The sequence below is a fragment of the Sphaerodactylus townsendi genome, unplaced genomic scaffold (assembly GCF_021028975.2).
Source record: "Sphaerodactylus townsendi isolate TG3544 unplaced genomic scaffold, MPM_Stown_v2.3 scaffold_27, whole genome shotgun sequence".
Lineage (NCBI taxonomy): Eukaryota > Metazoa > Chordata > Lepidosauria > Squamata > Sphaerodactylidae > Sphaerodactylus > Sphaerodactylus townsendi.
The window spans coordinates 348490-374647 of NW_025950440.1; the positions used below are offsets into that span (position 1 = coordinate 348490).

The 26158-nt window shown below is 45.8% G+C and overlaps 1 protein-coding gene across 1 annotated transcript in view; it reads right to left on the minus strand.

Annotated features, from left to right (window-relative positions):
* The window catches only part of COMMD1 (copper metabolism domain containing 1), a 133964-nt gene extending 108581 nt beyond the window's left edge, over positions 1-25383 (minus strand). The window contains exon 1 of the mRNA XM_048482913.1: positions 25146-25383. Coding sequence (XP_048338870.1) covers positions 25146-25337 — 192 coding nt within the window. The 5' untranslated portion in view covers positions 25338-25383. The remainder of the gene's footprint in view (positions 1-25145) is intronic.
* Between the last annotated feature and the right edge of the window lie 775 nt (positions 25384-26158).

Sequence of the window (26158 nt, forward strand, 5' to 3'; positions counted from 1 at the left end):
CCTGCTGGATCCCACCTCTGGTAGGACATGGAAGATACTGTTTCCAGGTAGAGATCTTGGCTTTCAAAATACAGACAAAAGTAACTAACCTGGAGAACCGGGTTTGATTCCCCACTCCTCCACGAGAGGGGCAGACTCCAATCTGGAGTACTGGCTTCAATTCCCCGCTCTTCTACATGAAGCCTACTTGGTGACCTTGGGCCAGTTTCGGTTCTCTCAGAACTCTCTCAGCCTCACCTACCCCACAAGATGTCTGTTGCAGGAAGAGGAAGGGGAAGAGTTTGGAAGCCTCTTTGAGACAGGACTAAGAAAAGCGGAATATAAATCCAAAGTCATTTTCTGGAAAAGGCAGAGGAGGCCACTTGGGATTGCTGGACTATGACCTCCTTTCAGAGGCTTCATGATCAGGCTGACCAGACGTCCCGCTCTTGGCGGGACATTCCCGCTTTCAAACAATTTGTCCCGCGTCCCGCGAGTTATTTCAATTGTCCCGATTTTGGGGAGGCTGCCGCACTGCCTTCTTGGGCGCAAGGCAGTGCGGGACCTGGACAATTGAAATCGCTGGAACAAACAACCCGGGAGCTGAAGGCGCCTCTGTCCATTGGGGGGGGGGGCTTTGCCATTCGCGCATGTGCGCACGGCCCCAGGACCCCGGTTTGTGGGGCTTGGAAATGGCAAGCCCCAGAAGGCAGTGCACTCCTGCGGCCGCTTACCCCCCCCCCATCCCGGTTCACATTCATTGTCCATTATTCATGATCCACTTTTGAGTCCTGACCCACAGCCTGGGAAACACCATCTCAGGCGACCCCAGAGACCAGATTTGGGGAGTGAGGGAGAATAGGTGAAAATCCACCTCCCATGTAATCAATGGAAATTTCTACAGAGAAATTAAAATCCACAAAGTGCTCAAGTCAGTTAACCCGCTGTTTCATGGCTTCTGCATAAAATTAATTCCGTTTAATTATCACATGTGGTCACTGCCATAACCAGAACACAATGGCTACAGCAGATTAAAAAAGAGAGAAAACACCTGTGTCTAGGTCCGCCAGGTGGCCATTGGAGATTTCTCACTATTTGGCTCATTCCGCACATGCAGAATAATGCACTTTCAAACTGCTTTCAATGCTCTTGGAAGCTGTGCGGAATGGCAAAATCCACTTGCAAACAGTTGTGAAAGTGGTTTGAAAACGCATTATTTTGCGTGTGCGGAAGGGGCCTTACAACTGATCTCCAAGGGGCAGAAATCAGTTTACCTGGAGAATATGGCCACTTCGGAAGGGCCTCTGTATCCCACTGAAGTGCCTCCTTCTCAGACTCCACCCCGATAATCTCCAGGTATTTCACAACTCGGAGTTGGCAATCCTACCTGCCTGTCGTATCAACCTCTGCACAACAACCATGCAGGTCAGAGCTTTTATGACCCGATGACGGTTGGGCCATATTCTTCACGTAGGAGTGAACGACAAGAGCTAAAAACACTTTTTAAAAGACCTATTCGGAATCCGAAAGGCAGCCATATCAAATGAGCAGAAGAAAACACTAACCTAAAAAAAGGGGGGGGATGGGAAATTGACAGGAAACAGTGGAGTTTTTATTGGACCTTTCTGCCCTTCAAGGGTCATGAGAATTTACTTCCCTTCATTCCCCTTTGAGGGGAAAAAAAAGAGAGACTGCCATTTAGTACATTTTTGCAAGCATTCTGGGAAAACTGCTGGCTGCGCCGGAGCCCTCCGCGATGTCTCATCTCGTTTCACTTATGACAGCTAAAAATAAAAGTCAGGTCAGCTCATATTTTGAAGGCACGAGGGACAGAAAGTTGCAGTTCTCGTCTGCTAAATTTAGTACAGCCATGATCTCTTGGGGTTATTGCTGGTGATTGCTGAATATTTCACTGGCAGCACAGTGTGCTGTAAGAAACGACTAATGTTGAACTCTTCTGTATGAATAAGGGAAATGCTGGGGCTATCTCAAAGGCAGGCAAGCCCACCTCTCTTTGCCCTTGATAGTTCCCAAAGGGCAGTCAGATATTTTACAGAAACATCGAATCAAAGTTCATCTCAAAAGCTACACACGTCTCATTCTAGAACAGCGCTCCTCAAAAAAATTCCCATGGCACACACTGATCTGTTGCCTGGTGTACACTTGTTTCATTCCCAAAACAAAGAGCCAATCCAGGTCTTTACTGGGGGCAGGAGATCCCCCACTTTGGGCACCCTTCCCTGTAGCCATTCGTTTGGCTGGCTGCGAAGTCTTACCAGCTGCAAATCGAGGTCTTATCACCGTTATGTGTTGATGTCACTTCTGGAAGTGATGTTGTCATAGTGCCAATCACGTGGGAGACCCTCTGGTATTCGGGTAAAAACTATGGCAAAAGCTGTTTTTACTATAAACTTTTGCCCAAATAATAAAGAATCTCTTATGCTTTGTCGAAGGCTTTCACGGCCGGAATCACTGGGGTGCTGTGTGGTTTTCGGGCTGTATGGCCGTGTTCTAGCAGCATTCTTTCCTGACGTTTCGCCTGCATCTGTGGCTGGTATCTTCAGAGGATCTGATGATGAAGATCATCAGATCCTCTGAAGATGCCAGCCACAGATGCAGGCGAAACGTCAGGAGAGAATGCTGCTAGAACACGGCCATACAGCCCGGAAACCACACAGCACCCCAATCTCTTATGTTGTTGGCAACGTGAAAACAGCATGTCTGGAAGTAGCGTCAACATGGTGAGAGCGCCGAGGCGTTGATTTGCAGGGGGTGAGACCTCATCCTCGGGAGGTACCTGTCAACACTGACCTCGCTGGAGTAAGCGGCACTTCAGGAGACCATAGGAAACGTTTTGATGCCAGGCAAGCCTCTAGTCAGAAAGGGGGGGGGGGTCACTTTTGCAACACTGCCCTACAAGTCATACTTTTGATATCATGTGCAGCCCAGTCTCATGGGACAAAGCAAGGGTTAGATCAGTGATTCTCAACCAGGGTTCCGTGGTACCCGGGGGTACCATGAGAACGTCCCAGGGGTACCATGACAATGCTACCGCCTGCCCCCCGCCCCCGGAATCAAATTGATTTTGAAGGGGGGGGGTTGGAAGCTTCATGGGCTCCCTGAAAAACAGCATTGTTTTATTTGCCTAAATTCGGTGTGGATTGGGGGGGTAGATTTAAACGGAGCTCTCCCTTTAAATCCCCCCAATCCATGTCGAATTTAGGCAAACAAACAACGCGGCTGTCAATGCTGCTTTCCCTCCCCTCCCCCTGCTTGCCACTCCCCCCACCTACAGGCCAAAAATGGAAAAAAACCTAAAAAATGCAAAAAAAAAAAGCAAATCAACCTCAGGGGTACCCTGAGATATGAAGAGCGAGGTCAAGGGTACCACGATGTCGAAAAGGTTGGGAAACACTGGGTTAGATGGATGCCCGCCTTAATTCAGTGGTTTGATATCAACTAGGTCTGTTTGATACGCGACATCATTTCCTCCCCTCCCAAACAAAGAATGACAATGCCCCTCCCAAGAATACAGTCACTGGAATCAGGTTAACAACAGTGCAGCCCTGGGTTTGCCTGCCTGTTGCTGGCCTTACAAAGAACTTGCAAATGTTCATATCCTGATCTCATTTTAAAAATACCCTCACTGTATTGCCCCACAACCTTTCCCCTAATGATTAGCTTAATCTCAGAAGCTTCCCATTCCACTATTAAAGGTGGTCAAACCTCCAGAGTTCCTTTGTGTTGATTTCCATGCCAATGGACCCAGCTCATCAAGACTTGGAATGCCCACCTTTGCCTGGGCCAAGAATATGCGCTAGAGACTCACTATGGATCAGCATGGCAGAGAATGTGGTTTGCCAGGCGGTGGGAGCGGAATCAAAATTAGGGCTCCTCAGAAGAGGTTTTACATTACTTTGAAGTGGAAGAAAATGGTCTAATTGAAACATTTAAAACAGCTTGCAGAAAAAGGGTTGAAGATGGAAAGACAACCTGCCTACTCACTATTTGCCTTCTTCCTGCCATATTTCCTTAGTTATATCTCACACAGCTGTTAGTTTTCACTGCACAAATGCACTGTTTCTTGCAAGATTGGTGTTGACCTTCAAGGCCTTACGCGGCCTGGGACCCTCGTACCTTCGGGACCGCATCACCCCGTATGTCCCGGCACGGCCTCTTCGTTCTGCGGAGGCCAATCTATTGGTGGTCCCTGGCCCCTCAATGATGCGGCTGGCCTCCACACGGGCCAGGGCCTTTACGGCTCTGGCCCCGGCCTGGTGGAACAACCTTCCTCCGGCTGTTCGGGCCCTGCGGGACCTTAACGAATTCCGCAGGGCCTGTAAAACGGAGTTGTTCCGCCGGGCCTTTGGAGGGTCCAGCCGCTGAATGGTGCCCCCCCCAGTTTGGCCCCTAGCTGATTCTACACCTGGGCCTTCCATCTAACATGGCTCGCCACCTCCCCCTCTCTTTTCCCGGGGAGAATTTTAAAATTGGGGTTGGCGGACGCCTCTTTTACTGTTATCGCTGTTTTAAATGGTTTTAGTAATTTATTTAACTGTATCTATATTTTTGTGTTGTACACCGCCCAGAGCCTTTCGGGGATGGGGCGGTTTAAAAGTTTGAGTAATAAATAAATAATAAATAAATAAATAAGATGGCAAGGCAAAACTATTGGCCTTTCATTTTTAAATCAACATGATGTGAGAGGTCCTGACCTATGCTGTGTTTTTATCTTTGCAATGTGGATTTGGACCTTTTGCTTTCCTGATCGCTGGAGGTGGGGACAGGGTGAGAGTCCCACCAACAAAAATTTCTGGCAATGGAGCTGTCTGCTGAGCAGACACAAGAGTTATCTACAACCGAGCAATAACTTGGAGTGGGGAGGGGGTTCATAATCAATGACAAATCGGGAACCAACACAAGCAGGTGCCTTATTTTCCTATTCCAAAGACCCTTCTTCAATCTCTCATTAGGGAAATACCAGAGATCTATGAAGGAGATTCTCATCTTCAGTATCGCTTTGCTACAGTATAGAACCTGACGTATAGGCTGTAATCCCACCCCCATCCCCAAAAGCCCAAGATTCAGATTCTTTGGATGAGACTCGTTATTTTCAAAAGCAATCCCAGACTCCCCAGAATTTTAGTCTGCTCATTATATTTCCAAGAACCTGGTCCACCGTCTGCTCTCTGACACCCATTCCAACCCCTGGTTTTCCATAATTGAAGAAAAAATTGCCTCTATCGGACTGTCAGTGGATTCACTTTGCCCTTTGTCCTATTCAGAAGCTTATAGGAAATTAAAAGGTCAACTATTGGATAGAGAGTTCTCTACCCTAATCACCGCAGCCAAGAAAACGTGCTCCCCCCCTGTATTTTTCTCTCCCATTTGAACGGGGCCACTTGGCCCACTACCTGTATTGCTTAATAAACCCTGTTCAAAGGAGAGCCATAATGCTCGCCAGGTTTAATGTTATGCCTTCTGCCTTGTTACATGGCAGATTTAATAAGCAAGAAAAGGCTAAAAGATTGTGCCCATGTAACGATGGCTCAGTTGAATCTCTGGCCCACCAATTACTTCACTGTCTCAGATTCAAGGAAATCAGATCCAAGTATGTGAATCTCACTCCTTTACATTTACCCGATCTCCCCGATTTATTTAGATTACACTACTTGTTGGACAACCCTGATCCTTCTCTCTGTATGATAGTGGCAGACTTTCTCCTGGAAATTACAAAATGCCAGTAGATTTCCTTCGTCCTAACATGTATATCCTGTATTATATATGTTTTTAATCTGTTTTTATTATTGTTGTCTATGCCAATAAAGGCTTGCTTCTTATTATATTTCCAAGAACCAATGATAAGTAAACCTCAGAAGAAACAAACTGATAATGGCACAACTTTCAATCATGTGTCTTGAGAAGAAACCGTGTTTTTTCCCCTTAAAGACAGCGGGCAGGCGTATGAACCTGGCTAGCTACTCTCAAAGCTCAGGTCTCTTCAAAGAGAAGATGGAATCGACAGCAGTTCAGTAGAGAAGAATGAGTTTCTTTATGGCTCAGTTTTAAAAAGAGAGAGAAATAATAAAACCTTCTTGCCTCTAAATGGAAAAGCGGGCGGAGAAAAGTATTCCATGAGAACTTCCCAAAAAAAAGCAAAAACCTATGTCCTTATCTTTGTGGGGAGAGAAAAAGAGCTGAGACGCTTTGTACTTCAGAGGTCAAGAGAAAGAAGATCTGAAAGAGAAACAATCTGGGATGAAAGAACTGCAATGCACTTCCAATCGATGTCACACAGAAAGGGACAAAGACTATCTTTGGCAGTTCCAGAGGGCAAAACTAGATCTAACAGGCTTAAGTTACAGAAGGCTAGAGGACTTGTTGAACATTTGGAGAAACTGCCGAAGAGCATGTACATTTTGACAAGCCAACTAATTAACCAAAGAGACAGAGGGCCTCCATTAATGGAGGTCTTTGAGCAGATGCTGTTCAGTCACCTCTGAGGAATGCTACAGTTTGAGATCGCTTGCATTGAAGAGTTTGAAGAAGAGTTTGGATTTATATCCCCCCTTTCTCCTGTAAGGAGACTCAAAGGGGCTTACAATCTCTTTTCCCTTCTTCCCTCACAACAAACACCCTGTGAGGCAGGTGTGGGGCTGAGAGAGCTCTGAAGAACGATGACTAGCCCAAGGTCACCCAGCTGGCATGTGTTGGAGTGCACAAGCTAATCTGGTTCACCAGATAAGCCTCCACAGCTTGTGGCAGAGCGGGGAGTCTTGCAAGCTGGGGTGTGTGTTACCTTTTCAATAAACACTACTGATCAGCGATCTAGAGTCCGTTTATTGTTTCAACGATCGAGACCTACCAACAATGCAACTCCCAAGAATCCCTAAAGCATGTACTGACAGAACCTGGAAGTCACCGCAGTAATCTCTGAACTGAGCAGCACTTTGTACTCTCAAGCTTCATAACAGAGCAATAAAATATGAAATGCAAAGATGGAAAAATTCCAGCAATGTTGAAGCCACAGAAATAAAAGGTCCGTCCATTCCAATCTTCCAGACTGGTCGCTACAGGAAACAAAATACTGGACAAGATGGGCCATTTCTTGAATATTCTTCATTCCTTCACATGACATGCAGATTACCAGCAACTTATATAATTCACCATTGGCAAGGTATAGGGAGATCCATTAGCAAAAGATTGCTCTGCATTGCCTTTCACCTGCCTCAAGCAGTTATTAAAACTGGAAATAATCTGTCTTCAGAGGCAACCAAAGGCCGGAATGCCTGATGAGGAAGAAAGAGGGAGGAGCCAATTCCAGAAGGACTTGCTTGGGATCTTTTCCACAGGAAGGCCTCTCCGGCATCTGACCCAGCAAGGCACTTCTCATGGGGAACATTCCTCTGGTTGATTTTTTAAATTCTGAGCTTCACTCTTAACAGTCACAAGTGCTTTGCTTGTGTCTTGGTATGAAGATGGAGTATATTTCTTATATTGGGGTGCCGTGTGGTTTCCGGGCTGTATGGCCGTGTTCTAGCAGCATTCTCTCCTGACATTTCGCCTGCAAGGTCAATAGTTGAATGGATCTGAATGGAAGTATCCTGGTCTTTGTTCCCTTTGAGTGCTATAGTCTATAGTTGTCCTGTGTTTGTGTGGAGCTGATCAGTCACTGTCTTGACCTTGCTAGCTTCATTGTTACTCCCATGCTACAGACTTCTCTGTGACTCACATGCCAGGCTACTCTATTCAGATGGCCTCACCTTTTCACCTCACAGTAGATATACTCCACTTGCTTTCCATTCCGACCATCAGATCCTCTGAAGATGCCAGCCACAGATGGAGGCGAAACGTCAGGAGAGAATGCTGCTAGAACACGGCGATACAGCCCGGAAACCACACAGCACCCCAGTGATTCCGGCCGTGAAAGCCTTCGACAATACATTCCTTATATTGTTATTATTGTATGATTCTTATATTATGCATTAATGGGCTTTCTAAGTTGTATGGGCTTTGCACGTTTCTTTCTAGTTTGCTCTCTGATACAGGGGTGGTTACATGTTTTAATGCCATCTGTCTCTCCTCTCTGGACGTGGTTATAATGCCACTCACTCTGTGGATCTGCTCATAATGCCATTCACTTCATTCATGAAATCAGGAGAATCTGGAGCACCAGTAAGCCTTTTGGGACTCAGGATTCCCGCAACACTTACTGAGGCACAAGCTGGATTACAGGATTCACAAAGTGCAACTGGACAGCATTTGACACCCGATGAACTTGGATGCAGGGAGGACCGACTGAACTAGAACCAACAGGGCTGGGACCCATAATTAGAGAGCAAAGCAAACAGCAAAGTATGCACGGCAGGCGGTCCTCCTCTCCATTTTATCCCAACAACAACCCTGAAAGGAATGTTAGGCTGGGAGTGAGCCAGTGGCCCAAGATCACCCAGCGAGTTCCAATGGAGTGGAGTCAAACTGGGTTCCCCCCAGATCCAAGTCTGGCACTCTGACCACCATTGTTCCGTATTAAGCAACTGCAGACTGAGACGCTGGGAGCAGAGTTATGGCACAGAAAAACGAAAAAGCAACCCAGACTCTGAAAAAGGTTACAATCAAAATCTGATCACGGAAAGCACGGCTCTGGACACCTGGAGTCCCTTCTCCCCAGATGGAAATTGCATTCAGCTCCGGTTTCAACGGACACAGCGGCCAACAAAGTTGAAGCACAAGGGCATTGCCGTTTCCCTGGACCTAATCCTTGCGATGCTTCTACTGTGAAGCGGCGGTATCCTAGCATCTGCAACTGGAAGAGGTTCATTATCAGCGGTCTCCATCCCTCGAGATGAAAAGTGGACAGCTAGGAAAATAAGCCATTATTAGGATGTACGGCTTCATTAGATCTAAAGCAGCTTCCGTACAGAGTGTTGCTAAATGCATTAGGATGGCTGGAAATTAAACACATTGCTGTTGTGAGTTTGCTTCCGAGGCCGATGAAGAAGAAGAAGAAGAAGAAGAAGAAGAAGAAGAAGAAGAAGAAGAAGAAGAAGAAGAAGAAGAAGAAGAAGAAGAAGAAGAAGAAGAAGAAGAAGAAGAAGAAGAAGAAGAATTATTTGGATTTATATCCCGCCTTTCTCTCCTGAAAGGAGACTCAAAGGGGCTTACAAACTCCTTTCCCTGCCCCCCTCACAACAAACACCCTGTGAGGTAGGTTGGACTGAGGGAGCTCAGAAGAACTATGAATAGCCCAAGGTCACCCAACTGGCGTGTGTTACAGTGCTGCAGCCTATTGCTTTTGCTCTCAGATTTTCCCGCAGAAAGCAAGAGCACTTCAGGCGTGAGCCTGATGCCACGACAGGGCAGAGAGGAGGTAAGTCTCCTGTCTGTAATCGGACTGGTTCTTCTACAGCGGTGGTTCCCAGCCTTTTGTCACTCGCGTGCTCCCTGGCAATCCATCTCCCTAAAATTGTACCTTCATATTAGCAAACACATTACGGTGTTTGTTTGTTTTCACATACCCCCAAACACTCTGGCATGCATCCCTGGGGGTATGTGTACCTCAGGTTGGCAACCACTGCTCTAGTTTCTTCAAAGAAACAAAAAAAAAAAAAACCCCAAGGCTACCAGAGCGTTCCAGGAAGACAGCACAGAGAAAACAATCACAGAGTACAGATAGGTGCAAAATCTCCCTTCCAGCACTGGAAAGTCCCCAAGCGGCAGATTAATATCGCCCATCTAACTGAACAGCTAACAAAATGGAGATGCAAAACTATTGACCTTTCATTTTGAAATCAACATGATATGAGAGGTCCTGTGTTGGGTTTTTATCTTTACAATGTGGATTTTGACCTTTTGCTTTCCTCAACACTGCAGGGGGGCGGGGGGGAGAGGCAGGGTGAGAGGGTCCTGCCAACCTTACCTTCTAGCAATGGAGCGCTCTGCTGAGTTATCTACAACCAAGCAATAACTCTGGGTGGGTGGGTAATAATCTATGAGAGATTACAAATCAGGAACCAACACAAGCAGGTGCCTTATTTTTCTATTCCAAAGATCTTTCTTCAGCCTCTCATTAGGGAAACTCCAGAGATCTGAGATCAGAGATCTGGTCTGTTAAGGCATTTGAGATTGCAAATGCCTTAACAGACCAGGTGATCGGGAGCAACAGCAGCAGGTGGCCATTGCTTTCACAACCTGCATGTGAGCTCCCAAAGGCACCTGGTGGGCCACTGCGAGTAGCAGAGAGCTGGACTAGATGAACTCTGGTCTGATCCAGCAGGCTCGTTCTTATGTTCTTAAGGCCATTGCTTTCACATCCTGCCTGTGAGCTCCCAAAGGCACCTGGTGGGCCACTGCGAGTAGCAGAGAGCTGGACTAGATGGACTCTGGTCTGATCCAGCTGGCTTGTTCTTATGTTCTTATGTTCTTATCTGTGAAGGAGACTCTCACCCCCAGGATTGCTTCACTGTAGAACCTGCCATACAGGCAAAATCACTGGCTGTGATCCTCTCCCCACCCAAAGCCCGGGATTCAGACTCTTTGGATTCAACACATTAATCCTTTTCCAAAGCAGGCTCATCCCAGAATCCCCCAAATTTTCATTGGCTAATTATATTTTCAAGAACCAATGGTAGGTAAACCTCAGAAGAAATGAACTGATGTTCCTTTACAGCCCTGTACTGGATGCAGGGGAAGTCCTGCCCCAAGACCCCCGCTTCCAACCTCTTTGCCGCCACCTGCCATTTTCATGTACCTCCTCAATCCAGTGCCCTGAGCGCACCTCCTCAAACTCTAGCTCTGACTGAGCGGACAAGAGAGGAAAAGAGCTCCCATGCGTCAGGGGTTTGCCAAGATCTGTCAAACCCATCACAACCAGACTCCTGAGTGCAGAAATTGGTTTATTGTCATAATATCATGAACAGCATACAAGCAGGCTTTGCTGGAACTGTGTTCCACTACAGCTCTGGTTGAAACCATTACCCCATACCTTCCTCCAGCCCCCACCCTCGGGATCCCAGTGGGGTGAAATCCCTAACAGCCTGCACGAAGCCTGCTGGGTGACCTTGGGTTTGTCACAGTTCTCTCAGAACTCTCTCAGCCCCACCTACCTCTCAAGGTGTCTACTGTGGAAAGAGGAAGGAAGAGGAAGCTACTTTGAGACTCCTTACAAGAGAATAGAGGAGTATACATCCAAACTCGACAGAGTTGATAGAGATAAATGGGGGAAGAATTAGGACTAATAAAAGGAAACATTTCTTCACGCAACGTGTGATTGGTGTTTGGAATATGCTGCCACAGGAGGTGGGGATGGCCACTCACCTGGATAGTTTTAAAAGGGGCTTGGACAGATTTATGGAGGAGAAGTTGACCTATGGCTACCAATCTTGATCCTCTTTGATCTGAGATTGCAAATGTCTTAGCAGACTAGGTGCTCAGGAGCAACAGCAGCAGAAGGCCATTGCTTTCACCTCCTGCATGTGAGCTCCCAAAGGCATCTGGTGGGCCACTGCAGGTAGCAGAGTGCTGGACTAGATGGACTCTGGTCTGATGCAGCAGGCTCTTTCTTATGTTCTTTCGTCCTTAAACTCTTCTCCTTCTCCTTAGCTACATTCCACCTACAGAACTTCGACGGTACAAATCCTCGTTCCGAGAAAGTCATAAGATTTCAGACAACCTACCGTTGCCGATTCACAAGGATATTCCACATACCAGAAGATTAAAGTCAAGGCATCCGCCTCTTGCTCCACAACAGGAGGAATCCGTACTACTGTTTGTTGACATCACTACCCAACGGATGGGGATACAGAACACAAATGTCCCTTCTGAATGGCAGAGCCTCCTGAAACCTAGCACAGAATCTCATCGATTCAATCTGCCGTGGAAGATCTGGGCCACACTAAATAGGCTTTGCGCAGTCCATGTGAGATGCACAACTTGAACACGACTGTGGCACCAACAAACATACGACTGCGGTGCCAACAGTCACATCATAAAGAATGCCCTGTTCATTCTTATGTGGACAAAGTTTGGGAAATATTAAATGTCCCAACAAAACTGATGGAGTGGATAATTAATCCAGATGTGAAACTATAAAACTCATCTTTCTCTGGCTTATTTTATAGATCATGGGCTGGCAATGTTGCCCGCATAATGTTCTTAGTTATTGTATTTTATTTTATTGAATCTAAGTAATACTGAGCACTGTTTTTAAGATGCATTGTATAAATGCTCTTTAAGCATCTGTACATGAGAAGCACAAGCCACCCAATAAACAAACAAATAAATAAACTGCAGGAAACTCAACAGCAGTAAGCAAGAATGAGCCTTCGGCTGTGTGGTATCACTTCCAAAATTTGAACCACTGCACAGGAAGGAAGAACAGCGAGAACGGTAAAGCCGTCATGTAAGCAAACCAAAAACCAAGCTGATGCGCAGAAGAGTCGAGAAGCTAATCTGAAACTGTGTACACTTTCTGTCCTTAGAGGGAAAAGAAAACGTAAGTTCAGAATTGCAGAAACGGACTCAAATTAAAAGGGGGGAGGGAAAGGCAGTAATTGGAAGGACACACAGATTATGGAAATGATACGGGGCTGGCTCTGCTGAACGCTACCGCAGCATTTGTGTAATTTCTTTGTTTACCTTTTTCCCCCCTTTTACCATCAAGTTGTGGCCGACTTCTGGCAAACCTGTAGGGCTAACACACAATCAGAAACGCGTTGCATCCACTGCTTTTTATGTGCTCAAAAAAGTGTATCAAACAATAAGTGCATATATATAACAGAACGAGTGCAACAATAATGCTATACATCAACACTCTAAGTACTCAATATCTTCAAGAACAGAGTTTTTTAACATAACAAGTCTTAGCTGTAAGAGAATCAGCGTTCGTACGCAGTATTCTCAGTTCGTTATCTGCATTGACGCGCTGGACTTTCAATTGTGACGAAACACTGTCATCTTGTATCGAATCAATCTATGGAGTATCAGAGAATCAAATAGATGGAGTATCAGAGAATCAAACGAATCCGTCTGTGCGGAATGAACGGAATGCGCTTATTCTAGCCGTTTTCGAGTAATCTTCATCAGATCAGATTCTCATTCTAGCAGCCATAATTTGGGGTAAATATTTTTGGTGAAACCTTCACGTCCATGCACATCCACATCAAGCTCTATGAAAGTACAGCGCGTTAATGCAGATAACGAACTGAGAATACTGCGTACGAACGCTAATACTCTTACAGCTAAGACTCGTTATGTTAAGAATGTTCTTGAAGATATTGAGTACTTAGAGTGTTGTTGTATATAGCATTATTGTCGCACTCGTTCTGTTATATACATGCACTTATTGTTTGATACACTTTTTGGAGCACATAAAAAGCGGTGGATGCAACGCGTTTCTGATTGTGTGTTAGCTTTAACGTTGCATCGGTGGATTCATTGAAACCTGTAGGGCTTTCATGGCGAGAGATGAATGGTGATTTGCCATCGCCTGCCTTGGTGTTGCAACTCTGGTTTTCCTTGTTGGTCTCCTATCTAAATACTAAACTAGCCTGGGGTGTCCAGCTAAGGGCACTGTGTGAAATACTGATACGTTAGTGACCAGGTGAAAGACTTGGGTCTGAAAAAACGCAAGCTGCAGCAGAATTTGGAGGATGCCTCCGTGCCACACCCTCCTCCTCGCTGCAACGGAGGGCTTTAGGACCCTGAGGAACGATGGTGCGGGATGCCGTGTCGGGAGCCGCAGAGAGACAGGGAGAAATTGGCAAAACTCTCTCGCCTATTCTTTGTGGTGACTTATATGAGTTCGCAGAAGAGCAGGGGATCGTTTCTGTCAATTCCTCATTCCCACTACCACAGGGTTTGCAAAATACCAGACAACGGGTCACTATGGTGCCTAGAAATTGCCTATAGTCTGTCTCAGAAAAAGATGTTAGTAGCGTTGTATTTGCGTCCACCACAGAATGGAACGTGCTGGACCATCTTTGGAGAATGCTTTGCCTGGGTCCTAGTGCCTATCTAGCCTTGCTACCCCGTCCTTCATCCTTGATATCCCCATGGTTATAGTCGTTCAGAGATCACATCTTACCTGTGCTGCACCGCCTGCACTGGCTCCCAGTTGAGTTCCGAATCGTTTTCAAGGTATTGGTGTTAACCTTTAAGGCCTTACGTGGTCTGGGACCCTCATACCTACGGGACCGCCTTTCTTCGGCCCCATAGCGGTGTTCCAGGCAATTCGGCCTTCTGGCGCTCGGCAGAGAGCCAATTTGCTGGCCTGGTCCCCCGCCCCTCCATGATGCAGCTGGCTTCCACTTGGGCCAGGGCTTTTACGGCCCTGGCCCCTGCCTGGTGGAACGCTCTTCCTCCAGCTGCCCGGGCCCTTAATGAGTTCCGCAGGGCCTGTAAGACTGAGCTATTCTGCCGGGCTTTTGGGGAGGCCAGCCGCTGATGCCCCCCCCCTTTAACAGCTGGGGCCCTGCTGTCCCCTAGAGGAGTTTTAGCTGTTAGACGCCATCTGTTGTTTTTGAAATGGTACATTATGATTTGAGCGATGCATTTTAATGTGGACCAGTACTAAATGTACGGTGTTTGTCTGTTTATTTGCCTGTTTGTTTTGTTTGCTTGTTGTGAACCGCCCTGAGCCCTTTGGGGGAGGGCGGTATATAAGTTTAATAAAAAATAATAAATAAATAAATCCATTCTCGTGTCAAAGCACCGTGTTCAACAGTTCACAAAATAATGGTTTTTGACAAAGGCAGAGTATACAAATGAATAATAGTTCTCATATTTGTTCAGGACTATATTCTAATGCGGAAGCATACAATTTCATCAACCACTGCACCACAACTGACCATACTAACATATTTTTCTGAGATATCCGGTGAAGTTTTTCTTATGGTGACAGGCAGTCATCCCCACACTTATGCATACATTGCAGCACTTCTGTCGTATCATAGCTTGAATAAGATTACAGGAAACGGTGAATGGCTTGGTTTGGTGATAACAATGGTGAGAAAACGTCATCATCAAAATATGAACCCCCGAGGGTTGAAAAATGAGGCTCACTCTGAAAGCTAAAGAAAATTTGTCCAGGCCTGCAACTCCAACTTTCCATGCTGCCTCTTTCACTGTTCCAAGGATGGTTTCTCCCGGCTAGACCCGGACACCTTCCCCACAGATAGGAAAAGCTGATCAGCAAAGAGATTATTGCTTGCGTTGAGTACACTTGACACACTGGAATCTTAGGAAGAAGAAGAAGAAGAAGAAGAAGAAGAAGAAGAAGAAGAAGAAGAAGAAGAAGAAGAAGAAGAAGAAGAAGAAGAAGAAGAAGAAGAAAAAAAGAAGAAGAGGAGGAGGAGGAGGAGGAGGAGGAGTTTGGATTTATATCCTCCCTTTCTCTCCTGCAGGAGACTCAAAGGGGCTGACAATCTCCTTGCCCTTCCCCCCTCACAACAAACACCCTGTGAGGTAGGTGGGGCTGAGAGAGCTCCAAGAAGCTGTGACTAGCCCAAGGTCACCCAGCTGGCATGTGTGGGAGTGTACAGGCTAATCTGAATTCCCCAGATAAGCCTCCACAGCTCAGGCGGCAGAGCTGGGAATCAAACCCGGTTCCTCCAGATTAGATACACGAGCTCTTAACCTCCTACGCCACTGCTGCAGGGGTGCTGCAGTTTTATTCATGTATCTGGATAATATTAGCTGCGTTGTCCAAGACCCTTGGGTCACTGCATTATTTAAAATAAATATATTTATGGATCGGGACTACACTGATGGCAGATTTTTCCGCTGCCTTGAAAAGAGACTGTTGTTCAATCTGGACAATGAAAAGGGGCTTTAAAAAAATCACACAGGGTTGATGTGTACTGTCGAAGGCTTTTGCAGCCGGAATCAACAGCATGTTGCGGGTTTTCCGGGATACGTGGTTGTGGTCTGGTAGTTTTTGCTCCTACCAGATCCCACCCACATAGCCTGGAAAACCCACAACACCCAACAGGGTTGATAGCTTCTCTTTTAACTCCTGTCCCCCTGTAGTGGTTCCAAGTGGCACAAACTAAAGGGAAACTTAGAAAGTCTAGGTGGCAGCCTATTGCTCCAGCTCTAGACACATTTGATATTACCATTTTAATAAAATGAGTACTTCATATTAAAATGATAATTGTCAACTAAATAAGAAAGGAATTACAGACTGTTATAGTAACAGCATTTAAATATGATCTTTAAAATACTGCATACATTTCATATCTCCTTCTTTAAAGGGACACTCTTCTCCCCAGGATGTAAAATGTCTGTAATGTTTACATCTCTATATGCATTACATAAAATATACAAGAATGCTCCACATTTATTTTCCCTTAAGGATTAACTCAGAAGTAGTAAACTGCGTCATTTCAAGTAGACTTTCACCTTCAAAGTCTACTGAAAACCACGGACTTAGAAAAGAGTCATTTTGCTTAGGATTCCACTGGAAATCTGTTAAATATTTCTGCTAGAACAACAGGGTACTACAAAAGTACATTGGATCACTGAATGAATAATAAAGACTGCATGTACAAACAGATAATACCAATTTTAGCGTCAATGAATTTCAAATACTGGATACAAAAGAACAACATTTGTTTCAATGCTGATATCATATTGCCACCTAGAGGCTGAAAGCAAAATGTCTTTTTTAACCAAAACTCAATTCAGTCAAAAGAGAAGTAACTGGCATTGAAAATGTCATTTTATTTATGTTATTTGCACACTGCTTTTCTCGCTGTGGCTCAAGGAGGTAAGCTAACACATTCAACAGGGCGATGCAACTAATAAGCACAATAATAGGACTACGAATTGCAGAAATTTGAAACGGAGCTGTTGTCTGAAGAAAGCGTAACTATGAAAAATGTATCATATATTACAGAACACGTTGGGCCTTTCCCCACTTACGATTTCCTGCTTGGCGCCATCTTGCCAGCCTTGAAGCGCATTTCCGCCACCGGGCAGTCCAGAGAGGGCTGTGCCGCTTTCTCCCAGTGTCAGAAATGACGCACGCTGAAGGGACGTTGGAGCGCAGAGTCGGGGCGGCTGCGTTGTTGCCGCCTGGACTCGTGGGGAGCACCGCTGGACCACGCGCTATTTGGGGGCAGTAGCGCGCAGCAAACGGTAAGTGGGGAAAGGGCCGTTATTACAGCGTGCTGCTGGGCTGCTTCTACTAGGATGCAGCCCTGCCACCATTGTAAAGTGCCCTTCCGACCAATTCCGTTTTACACAGCTTGCAAAATGCCAGGAGTTTGCGAGACTTCAAGCTGATTGTTGCTTTATCTTCAACTTTCAAGGTGAGACCACACATTCAAATAACGTCTGTACACAATGAAGTCTCATTCCGAGAGGTAGGAGATGTTACTGCTTGGTACCCAGAGATCCCAAATATCATTTGTTTAGGAAATCAGCTTGATAAAATCAGGTACGCTGGATACCACCCAAAATCTGGATGAACTTTACTACACCAGCGTGGTGCAGGGGTTAAGAGCAGGTGCACTTTAATCTGCAGAGCCGGGTTTGATTCCCCGCTCTGCCGCTTGAGCTGTGGAGGCTTATCTGGGGAACCAGATTAGCTTGTGCACTCCAACACATTCCAGGTGGGTGACCTTGGGCTAGTCACAGTTGTTTGGAGCTCTCTCAGCCCCACCTACCTCACAGAGTATTTGTTGTAAGGGGGGGAAGGAAAATAATAATTCTTCTTCTTGGCATGAGCAAGGAAAGGATAGTGGCCATTTTATGCATGCTCTACTTACCTCTCAGCTGTTTGCTCTACAGTGGGCTTCCCCCGCCCCCACAATGTCAATGACTGGGGAAGGCACAACGACATACGAACATAAGAAAGAGCCTGCTGGATCAGACCAGAGTCCATCCAGTCCAGGGGCTCTCCTCCTGAGAAGTGTCCCTAGCTGAGTTGCACAACCCCCACTTACTTATTGTTTCCCTTTGGGGAGGTTGCCTGTTGCCTTCCCCCCCCCCCCCCCCGGTTGTCTTTGGTCTAGGCTTAGTTTGCTAGCCCTTCTCAATTTCTTGACAATTTCACTGGGTCTTTTTCTGCGACCTTCAGTGTGGAAAAAAAACGGACCTTCTGATTCTTCTGAAATGGTGGCCCGAAGAGCGAGAGGAACAGCTGCGGCATGAGCAGGGAAAGGCGGAGAGGAGCAAAGAAACCCGAAAAAAGCTACGCAAACCACATCTCATCCGCCTACAGTGTCGTGTAGTGGTTAAGAGCAGGTGGACTCAAATCTGGAAAACCACGTTTGCTTCCCCGCTCCTCCACATGAAACCTGCTTGGGTGACCTTGGGCTAATCTCTCCCAGCTCCACCTACCTCACAAGGTGTGGGGAGAAAAAGGGAAAGGGCCGTGAGACTCCTCATGGGAGAGAAAAGTGGGATATAAATCCAAACTCGTTTTCTACATTGGCTGCCTGTTTGTTTCTATGGCCAATTCAAGGTGTGGGCTGTTGGCCCTTAGTGACTGAGGACCCACATACCTAAAGGACTCCTCCCATACATTCCCATGTCCAGCTATGGTCTTCCAGCTGCCACTTACTAGCTCAGGGGTCTGCAACCTGTGGATCTCCAGATGTTCATGGACTACAATGCCCATCAGCCTCTGCCGGCTGATTGGCCATTCTTACAGGGGCTGATGGGAATTGTAGTCCATGAACATCTGGAGATCCACAGGTTGCAGACCCCTGTACTAGCTGCTGTTCCCCCACTTAGGGTAGCCAGCCTGTTATCAACCAGACCCCAAGCCTTCAGCACTGTAACCCCCATTCTGAGGAATGACTTCCATGAAGATGGGAGGGAAGGGGAGCTAGGCCTCCTGGGAGTTTTCAACAGGGGTCGCAAAGCACACTTTATGTGGAAGGAACCTTTTGGAAGAAGGGATCTCTCCCAGGTTTCATCGTGTTGGCTTTAAGCTGGGATGAGTAAACTGTTGGAAGAAAGGGACTTTATGCTGTTTCCTGCCTCATCCTACAGAGGGGTTTTTTACTAGCGAGCTAGTGGCTAGATAGGGACTTAGGAATTTGTCACCTTTACTCTATCATGCTGAGTCTATCCCTTTGATGTAGACTGATACTCTTAGGGACTTCCTCCCTTGCTTCCGCCTTCTTCTCGAACCTCTCCATCTTACCTTCACCATGCCTAGGGAGAGGATGTGCCTCCTTCGCATCCGCCTCCATCCAGCTAGATTAGAATAGATAGTGGACCTATCTTTCCACCTTTCTATCCAGAATGGAGTTCACTAATAAATACTCTTTTCATTAGATTAGAAACTACAAATGACTCTGACTTTCTTTTGTGTCTGAAGTTCTCTCTAGCAAGCTCAGCCACGCGTGTGTGCCCAGGTAAGCTTCCCTGCGTTCAGCCTCTGTGCCGCTCTGCTACTTTTGCAAGGGAAACACAGGCACCAGGTGTGGTTCTCCCCAACATAAACTTATGGTTTGTAACCTGGGGTAAGGAAAGGTGGGATATAAGTATTTTAATAAACCAACGAAGAAAACAAACTAAAGGACAATGGTCTGAGCAACATCTTTGTTTTACGGGAGTCAGTAGTTCTATCCTAGCAGGGGAACTGGCGATGCCTCCACAGGGTTTCAAGCGAGCAGAGTTGGCCAAATTGCCGCTTCTACAAATGTGTCCAAACTTTCACCGCTGTGAAAGAATCTACAACACTTTCATTAAGAGAGAGAGAGATAAATCCTGACGTGTCAGCGCAACTCCCCAACAGCAATGACATCCTGCCTATTCAAACTAACCCGGCTGCTTCAGAGCATAAAACATCTCTCTTAACCTTCCAGCATGGTCTTGGTGAACCATATTTCAGCAGTGGGTGAGATTTTTGTTCCCTGCGCTCCCCAGTACAAAAAGGGTCGTGTACACAATGCCCAGGGGATTTTTTTTTCCAAATGAAGGTCCCACTCCAAAGTGCACGCCATTATATTTTATCAATTTCCTGTCACTCATGCCTGCGGACAAATACTCTGTCTTTCCACTGAAGACTATAGCTCTGAGAAAGATAAAAAGGAAATGAATCAAAGGCACGCCGCAAAGAACGGCTGGGAGAAAAGGATAAATGACACAAAAACTGATAACAGGAACGGGAGGAAAGAAGAATCAGGCCCCAGAGAGATTGTTTTGAGTTTAGTGACTGGCAGTCAGAAGCGGAGAGATAAAGACGCAGAATGAAAGAGATAAAGAATCAAACAAGTTTTTTTTTAAAGGAACTAAAATGCTCAGCAAAAAAAAACACCCCTAGACATATGCACACACACGAGCTGAAGACATTATAAAATAGGACGCAAATCAGTGTGTATTTGGGAGCATTAGAAGAACCACAAAAACCACAAGACGCAAACTTAAAACAAATAGCACCTTTTTTTCCAAACCTTCCATCCAAATTAGAACTAAATCTTGACAGTTGCTACTTCCATACAGTGAAATTTAGAAGGAAGAAGAAGAAGAGGAGGAGGAGGAGGAGGAGGAGGAGGAGTTTGGATTTATATCCCCCCTTTCTCTCCTGCAGGAGACTCAAAGGGGCTGACAATCTCCTTTCCCTTCCCCCCTCACAACAAATACCCTGTGAGGTAGGTGGGGCTGAGAGAGCTCCGAGAAGCTGTGACTAGCCCAAGGTCACCCAGCTGGCATGTGTGGGAGTGTACAGGCTAATCTGAATTCCCCAGATAAGCCTCCACAGCTCAGGCGGCAGAGCTGGGAATCAAACCCAGTTCCTCCAGATTAGATACACGAGCTCTTAACCTCCTACACCACTGCTGCTCCTGCGTTACTGAAATTAAGCTGTGGCAATCGTTTTGTGCCTGGCTCCGCCCCCTGTTGGCAGCCATTTTGTGACTGCCGTTTTGCTGCTGCGGCCGCCCTGTCATGCCAGAATTCCAAATGCGCTCACTGGATCCCACTGCTGCTCCATTTAGCCTTTAAATCACAAGCACGCTCAGCTAAATTCATCTGAAGCACCAACTGGCTGGTCTCCCAAATTAATGCAGTTTAGGATGAAGACCATGGCGTAATAGGAAAGGCCTCCACCTGAACAACTCAACATAAAGAAGTACTTTTTCACACAGTGCATAATCAAACTGTGGCACTTACCGCCACAGGAGGGGTTACGGTCACCAACTCGGAAGGTTTTAGAAGCGGAGTGGACAAATTCACGGAGGACGGGGCTATCAATGGCTACTAGATGTGATGAGCCAGTGTGGTGTAGTGCAATGATGGTGAACCTTTTCGAGACCGAGTGTCCAAATTGCAACCCCAAATCCACTTATTTATCGCAAAGTGCCAACACGACAATTTTACCTGAATACTGAGGTTTCAGTTTAGAAAAAACACTTGGCTCCGAGGCGTGCGTTACTCGTGAGTAAGCTTGGTGGTAGTCAGTGGCTTTGCTTTGAAGCAACCGTACAACTCTTCCAACAAGTGAACCATGACCCTAGGAGGGTTTACTCAGAAGCAAGCCCCATTGCCAGCAACTGAGCTTACTCCCAGGTAAAGGATCACACTTTAGTTCTTCGCATGAAAATCAGTGAAGTTTAACAGTGTTTAACTGGGTTACCTACACTGCTTCCCCAAAACTAGGTCTTAGGTTTAATGCTAATAATCGAGCCCAGTGGCCCAGGCCAGCCTAGATGTGGGGGGGGGCACTCTGTTTGCCTGTGCCCACAGAGAGGGCTCTGAGTGCCACCTCTGGCACCCGTGCCATAGGTTCGCCACCACTGGTGTAGTGGTTAAGAGCGGTAGACCCTAATCCAGAGAATGGGATTTGTTTCCCCACTCCTTCATATAAACGACAGACTCTTTTCTGGGGAACTGGATTTGTTTCCCCGCTCCTACACATGAAACTCCTTTTAAAGCCATCAATACTTGGGGCTACCACAAATTCATGGGAAAAGGCTGGATAATCTTTTACTTTTCTTTTTTAAAAAAAGGTGACTTGAGGAGGACATGCTAGAGGTTTATAAAAAACTATGGGCAATCTCCCAAAATACTAGGAGGCTTATTAGACATTAAAGGTACATGGATAGTTTTTGAGAAGTCGGCCACACAAAATTTCATGCAGCTATATACAGCCCAGTACTATCATATATTAGCAAGTTACATGGAGTTCCATATGAGTGGGTAAGTAGGGATATTTATTTAAAATCTTTATGCTGCCTTTCCACCCAACTAGGGTTCACAAAGCAATATTTTTGTTTATTTACAATACTGAAGAATTTAAATTACAATATAGAAAAACAAAATGTAAAATGGACTGAAGGGTAAAAATTTAGGGGGGGGAAATGTTTAGAAGAGATTTTAGAAAATTTTGAAAGTGATTTAGTGTTTTTTTTTAATCAATTTAATGTGTAACACCAGTACCTGTCTTAGAAATAGTTAACTGAGAATTATGTTAGCGTCTTTACAAAATGTTTATGTTTATATTCAATCACTATCAAAAGTAACACTATATCCATGCTACTGATACAAAAAAGCAACATACAAAAAATTTAACATGTGAAGAGTGAACAAGATAACAAATCAGGATCAACAATACTAACCAACACGCTCCTATAAAATACTGCATCTATAAAAGAACGAACAGCCACAAAGAGACTAAACATAGATAAAGGGACTAAACACAGATAAAGAACTGCCAGTACATAATTAAAAATCAATGGTAAACAACAGTTCACGAGTTGGTAGTTGTTTTATGAGATGTTGGTTAAACAGGTTTTCTGGATATATTATTCCTGTTTGGGCGGAGTAAAATACACACAATTAAAAACCATTTATCTGTACACACACACAATGTATGCTGGAACAGGTGGCTGTCTTCAACAATTCCGCAACAATTTTGGACCTAAGAATAAAACACTAACAACTACAGTAGCCTAGATCCTTAGCTTAACTTAGCTTAAAACTTCCTTAGCTTAAATATCTAACTATCTGTGTCCCTCTAACTGCTAAATTTAACTAACTACTAACCAATACATTCTAATTGCCTTCACTATCCTATACCAAATTCTATGGTCTGACTACCCCCATTTAAGTTCCTAAGTAGCTTCTATGTCAGCGGTTCTCAACCTGGGGGTCAGGACCCCTTTTGGGGTTGAACGACCCTTTCACAGGGGTGGCCTAAGACTCTCTGCATCAGTGTTCTCCATCTGTAAAATGGATAAATATTAGGGTTGGGGGTCACCACAACATGAGGAACTGTATTAAAGGGTCACGGCATTAGAAAGGTTGAGAACTACTGTTCAATGTAGATAACTTGAACTACTCCACCAGTACAGACATAAGATTAGATAGTAAAATCACAATAGCTCCCCCCCTCCCCATATGATCAAACCTGGTAACAACCAGGGGATAGCCTCGAGAATGGAGGCAGCTGCAGATGACCCGGCAGCCGCAGGCGGTCTCAGTGGCCTCCTCAGTGCTAACAACGTCCAACAGCCCTGACAGGGTCCAGCGACTCTAGGCGGGCCAACAGGCCACAGACAGTACAGGCAGCGGCAGATGACTCAAGCAGCCCGCAACAACCCACGGCGGCCCAAAGTAGTAGAGAGGAAAAACCGGAGTCCGGGCCCCTTAGTTGCGCGGGGGGACCAAAGGGGAACAGGGAACAGCTGGGGAGGCTCCCTGCTCCAAGCGTCTTGCCATTGTTTTTGAGCCTTGGTTCTGGTAGGGAGTGACCTCTGAGACTTCCATAAGTTATGGACTACACCTCTATTGGCCTTGCCATTGTTTTGAGCCCCTAAGTCCGTGGTGGCGAACCTTTGGCACTCCAGATGTTATGGACTACAATTCCCATTGGACATGCTGGCAGGGGCTGATGGGAATTGTAGTCCATAACATCTGAGTGCTGGAAGGCCTACAACCACCGCCCCTGAGTCCCTGTATCTGAGTATAAAAGAACCACCACCCACTAAGTTGGCACAGTGAGGAGAGAGAGTTGGTGTTAGAGTGTGTTAGGGCCCAGCCTGGGCTGAATGGGAACCCCTGGGAGGAAGACTCAGATAGAGAAGAGGGGACAGTGTTGGTTCCAGAATCTCAGGCACTACCTGTAGATGCAGAGACTGAGCAGCCAGAAGTTCTTGCAGGACCAGTGTCAGGCCCATGCCTGTCAGTGCCTAGATGTCTTGCTGTGTGGGAATTGCAAATGTTTTCCTGTAAATGCTTTCCTCTTTCTCCCTTCCCTTCCTGGCAACCTCCTGGCGCCAGCGCTTGCAAGAAGGTGCGAAAGGTGACCTTGGGCTAGTCACCGTTCTTCTGAGCTCTCTCAGTCCCCACCTACCTCACAAGGGTGTTTGTTGTGGGGGGTGGGGGGGGTGGAGTGGGAAGGGAAAAGGGATTGTCAGCCTCTTTGAGTCTCCTTACAGGAGAGAAAGGAGGGATATAAATCCAACTCTCTTTTTCTTCTTCTTTTAAATATTTGACGGAATGTCACGTTGAAGAGGGAGCAAGCTTGTTTTCTGCGGCCTCAGCAACTAGGACACAGAGTAATGGATTCAAGGTGAAGGAAAAGAGATTCCACCTAAACATTAGGAAGAACTTTCTGACTGTCAGGGCTGTTTGATAGTGGAATAACTGCCTCAGAGGATGGTGGAGTCTTCCTCTTTGGAGGTTTTTAAACAGAGGCTGTTTACTATATATATAATCGTGTAGTGTATATACTGAAATAGTATATGTGCATAAACATAATACCGTGTGCAATTTATTTATTTATATTAGAATCTATCTACCGTAATTTATTAATAGTATATATGTGCGTATTTACGGATATTTAAACATTCGGTGTGTATACATGGGTATGTATATACACACGTAAGTGTATGCATATACGTATGCACACATAATTTTCTTTTTTAGCCCCTAGAATTGTCACTGTAATCTGACCCTTTCAAATCTTTTTTTTTTCATTATTTATGTAAGAAATATTTCTTACAAATCAACAAATAGAATACTTAACAAAGACAGAGGAAAGATTTAGCTCTATAAAGAACGGGCACAAATGAAAACTCTTTGGGGAAAGTGAAAAATTCCGACTGCTTTCCAAAAAATCTGAATATACCTAAAACTGTAACTTCCTTTCCTGGGTTGCTATAAAGCTCCAGGCAGCCGTTAAACGCCCTTCTTCGCCACGCCCCTGTTACCTTGACGACGCCCGTCATCTTGACCTGCAGCGCCCGGAACTCCTGCGGCGCCACATCCGGATACAGCTGTTCCCGCAGCAGCTCCTCCGTGATCTCCGCGTTGCCGTAGTAGGAGGCCTGGGCGATGCCGTTCAGGAGCCCCAGTAAGGGTTTGGCCGCCTCGACCAGAGGCCTCTCCGAGGGAGCCGCCATCTTGGCCGCAAGGACTAGGCCGCAACCCAGGAAGGTTACAAAGGACGGCAGCCGGGCAGGGACCAACTTGCTCCGGGGGAAGAAGCGCGCAGGTGGGCTTTGCGCTGGACTCAGCAGCGCCCCTGCTGGGGGAAAGCGGCGTTGCTGCCAAGAGAAGCTGGAAGGCGAGGTTGCTCGTGGACATGGACGTGGGAATGAATCATGGTGTTAGAGATGTTAACTTCATAATTGATGTGGCCTTTTCTTAATTTATGAAGAGCATAAAGAATAAAAGAGAGCATTGTTACAGGAAAAAAAGCAGTGCGTGGAACTTACATCTAAAATGGCATCATCAAATATTGTTTAAGGGGTCTGCAACCTGTGGCTCTCTCCAGATGTTCATGGACTATAATTCCCATGCTGGCAGCGGCTGATATCTAATAGTCTATCTCTCTGAACTCCCCCAATTAAAACATCACCAAAAATACAGTTGCCCTACTTTTTTGCCTCCCTCCTTCCCATATTTCCCTCCCCTGTACTTCCTACTTACCCTTCAGATTCCTTTAACTACTTTATCTATTCCTCTTGAAAGAAAACTAAAACAGAGGGATCCAAAATCCTTAATCTAAAAGAGTAGTTTTAACTCCTCTCTTTCCAATCTATATTTCAAGGAAAAAAAAGAAAATGAAACATTTGGTGGTCTGGTGGATCTTGTACCTAATGTTTCGCCTGCATCTGTAGCTGGCATCTTCAGAGGTGTATCACAGAGGGAAGTCTGTTACACACTGTGTCCAGTGAGAAAGGAATGTTTTAGTAGGGTATGAATGTTTTTAAATAAAACA